This window comes from Nanorana parkeri, unplaced genomic scaffold (assembly GCF_000935625.1).
Source record: "Nanorana parkeri isolate BGI_ZX_2015 unplaced genomic scaffold, ASM93562v1 scaffold4413, whole genome shotgun sequence".
NCBI lineage: Eukaryota > Metazoa > Chordata > Amphibia > Anura > Dicroglossidae > Nanorana > Nanorana parkeri.
This window is the reverse complement of record NW_017310675.1, coordinates 6489-9789: the sequence shown is the minus strand read 5'-3', so window position 1 is coordinate 9789 and position 3301 is coordinate 6489. Positions and strand designations below refer to the sequence as shown.

At 52.1% G+C, this 3301-nt stretch overlaps 1 protein-coding gene across 1 annotated transcript in view; it reads left to right on the top strand.

Annotated features, from left to right (window-relative positions):
* Positions 1-902, top strand: part of LOC108803902 (extensin-1-like) — a 2556-nt gene extending 1654 nt beyond the window's left edge. The window contains exon 3 of the mRNA XM_018575694.1: positions 35-902. Coding sequence (XP_018431196.1) covers positions 35-902 — 868 coding nt within the window. The remainder of the gene's footprint in view (positions 1-34) is intronic.
* The last annotated feature ends 2399 nt before the right edge of the window (positions 903-3301 follow it).

The following is a 3301-nucleotide window of genomic DNA, read 5'->3' as shown; positions in this document are numbered from 1 at the left end:
TCATCCATCACCAGACCCACCCATCCATCCCCAGATCCATCCATCACCAGATCCATCCATCACCAGATCCATCCATCACCAGATCCATCCATCACCAGATCCATCCATCCATCACCAGATACATCCATCATCACCAGATACATCCATCACCAGATACATCCATCCATCTGTCCATCACCAGATACATCCATCATCACCAGATCTATCCATCCATTACCAGATCCATCTATCCATCACCAGATCCATCCATCACCAGATCCATCCATCCATCACCAGATCCATCCATCACCAGATCCATCCATCACCAGATACATCCATCACCAGATCCATCCATCACCAGATCCATCTATCCATCACCAGATACATCCATCCATCTATCCATCACCAGATACATCCATCACCAGATCTATCCATCCATCACCAGATCCATCTATCCATCACCAGATCCATCCATCACCAGATCCATCCATCATCAGATCCACCCATCCATCAACAGATCCATCCATCAACAGATCCCTCCGTCCATCACCAGATCCATCCATCCATCCATCATCACCAGATCCATCCATCACCAGATCCATCCATCACCAGATCCATCCATCACTAGATCCATCATCACCAGATCCATCCATCACAAGATCCATCCATCCATCACCAGATCCATCCATCACCAGATCCATCTATCACCAGATAGATCCATCACTTCCATCACCAGATCCATCACCAGATCCATCCGTCCATCACCAGATCCAACCATCACCAGGTCCATCCATCACCAGATCCATCTATCCATCCATCATCACCAGATCCATCCATCACCAGATCCGTCCATCATCAGATCCGTCCATCCATCACCAGATCCATCCATCATCACCAGATCCATCCATCAGATTTTGTCATAGAGGTGGTCAGGTCAGGACAGGGGGGATATTTGCTCATAGAGGTGGTCAGGTCAGGACGGGGGGAGATTTTGTCATAGAGGGGGTCAGGTCAGGGCAGGGGGAGATTTTGTCATAGAGGGGGTCAGGTCAGGGCAGGGGGAGATTTTGTCATAGAGGGGGTCAGGTCAGGGCAGGGGGAGATTTTGTCATAGAGGGGGTCAGGTCAGGGCAGGGGGAGATTTTGTCATAGAGGGGGTCAGGTCAGGGCAGGGGGAGATTTTGTCATAGAGGGGGTCAGGTCAGGGCAGGGGGAGATTTTGTCATAGAGGGGGTCAGGTCAGGGCAGGGGGAGATTTTGTCATAGAGGGGGTCAGGTCAGGGCAGGGGGAGATTTTGTCATAGAGGGGGTCAGGTCAGGGCAGGGGGAGATTTTGTCATAGAGGGGGTCAGGTCAGGGCAGGGGGAGATTTTGTCATAGAGGGGGTCAGGTCAGGGCAGGGGGAGATTTTGTCATAGAGGGGGTCAGGTCAGGGCAGGGGGAGATTTTGTCATAGAGGGGGTCAGGTCAGGGCAGGGGGAGATTTTGTCATAGAGGGGGTCAGGTCAGGGCAGGGGGAGATTTTGTCATAGAGGGGGTCAGGTCAGGGCAGGGGGAGATTTTGTCATAGAGGTGGTCAGGCCAGGACAGGGGGAGATTTTGTCAGAGGTGGTCAGGTCAGGACAGGGGGGATATTTGGTCATAGAGGTGGTCAGTAGCAGAGAAGGGAAGGGTGGAGGTGGTGAAGGTTTCTATGTTGGTTGGTTGGTTGGGGGGATTTGGGGTTGGGGAGGGGTTGGTGTGAAGCTGATGAAGGAACAAGGGGTGTTGGGGAAGTTGCCGGGAGCGCAGAGGATGGAGATGACAAGGTCGGGGTATTGCCATTGTGTTAGGTGAAAGAATGAGGTCAGGTTGAGAAGCTCTGAAGTAGCCGGGGTGTTTGCTGGATGGGGGTATCCATTTATGAGTCCATAGGTCCTGCCCCATCCCTTCCCCCACCATCTTCTCATCTATCCTCCTCTCCCTCTGTCCATCCTTTCCTCCATCCATGCCTGTTGGTCGGGTAGCTGCACGTTGATGTTGATTTGTTCCACTTATTTCGGGACTTTGATGTTCATTTCCTTGATTTCTTCTCTCGCTGAATATCTAGAAGGATCATATTTCGGTAACCAGGTCTTCCCCGCCCCCCTTGGCCAGGCTTATAGACCTTTCTGCCCTTACCCTTGCCTCAAGCCACCATTGAAGTTCCCTCTCTATCGTACAAATAACGGGTCACCTTGGGGAGGACAATACCACAAAGACTGGTCCTCCAACCAGCCAGCCGCCAGAAAGCCGTGCAAGCTCCTCGGACACAAGAGCGGGATATACGGCCTGTACCTGCCGCCCAAAAACATGGAGGAGAACTTAACTGGGCCAAAGAGCTAAAAGGACAAAGTGGGCGGAGCGTGGCCCAGCCGCGGTGAGAGGTGAGGCCACAATGTCCGTCCTCCAGGAAGAAGGTCTTCACCCCTCTGGATGCCGCCATTGCTGATCCTATCTATCCTGCATGTGACTTCCGCATGATGCATGTCAGACCTTACCGTATGTTACACCACGCCTCATACATACAACATACATACATCATACGTGTGACTAAGAGCTTGTAACTTCCTGTTTATAATCCTTCTGCCTCTGTGACTAACATCACTAACCGAGCTCTGAACTTTGCATGCCTAGAGGATGAAACCAAACACAAATCTTCCCCGACTACCGTAGCGTGGCCGACCACCCCAAGACCCGCCCCCCCGAGACCCGCCGCCCCACCGAGACCCCCGCTGGTGCCACAAGATCTCTTCTCCAACATTGCTTCCTTCTTCTGGCCAAAATGGTTCAAGTAAGTGTTGTATGTCGTCTTCTCCTCATCCATGTGCCTGATAGCTGAGCCCGGCTCCTGCCGGATGGTAGGGATCTATAGGAGTCGGTGGGATGCCGCCATAGATTAGGGACAGGTGGCAGGACCCCCTCAGAAGACCTCCCACCAGAAATATCCTTTCCCGTCAGTCTAATGATCCGTGCCCTATGTATGTCCAATATAGACATCCGATTCTCAACCTCCGATCCCCGATCCCCTAATTCCCGATCCCCTAATTCCCAATTTCTGATCCCCTAATTCCCAATTCCTGATCCCCTAATTCGCCATTTTCCATAACTCCTGATTCCCTAATTCCCGATCCCCTAAATCCCGATCCCCTAACTCCCGATTCCCTAACTCCCGATCCCCTAACTCGCAATTCCTGATTCCCTAATTCCTGATTCATTAACTCCCGATTCCCTAACTTCCGATTCCCTAATTCCCGATCCCCTAATTCCCAACCTCCGTTCCCCGATCCCCTAACTCCCGATC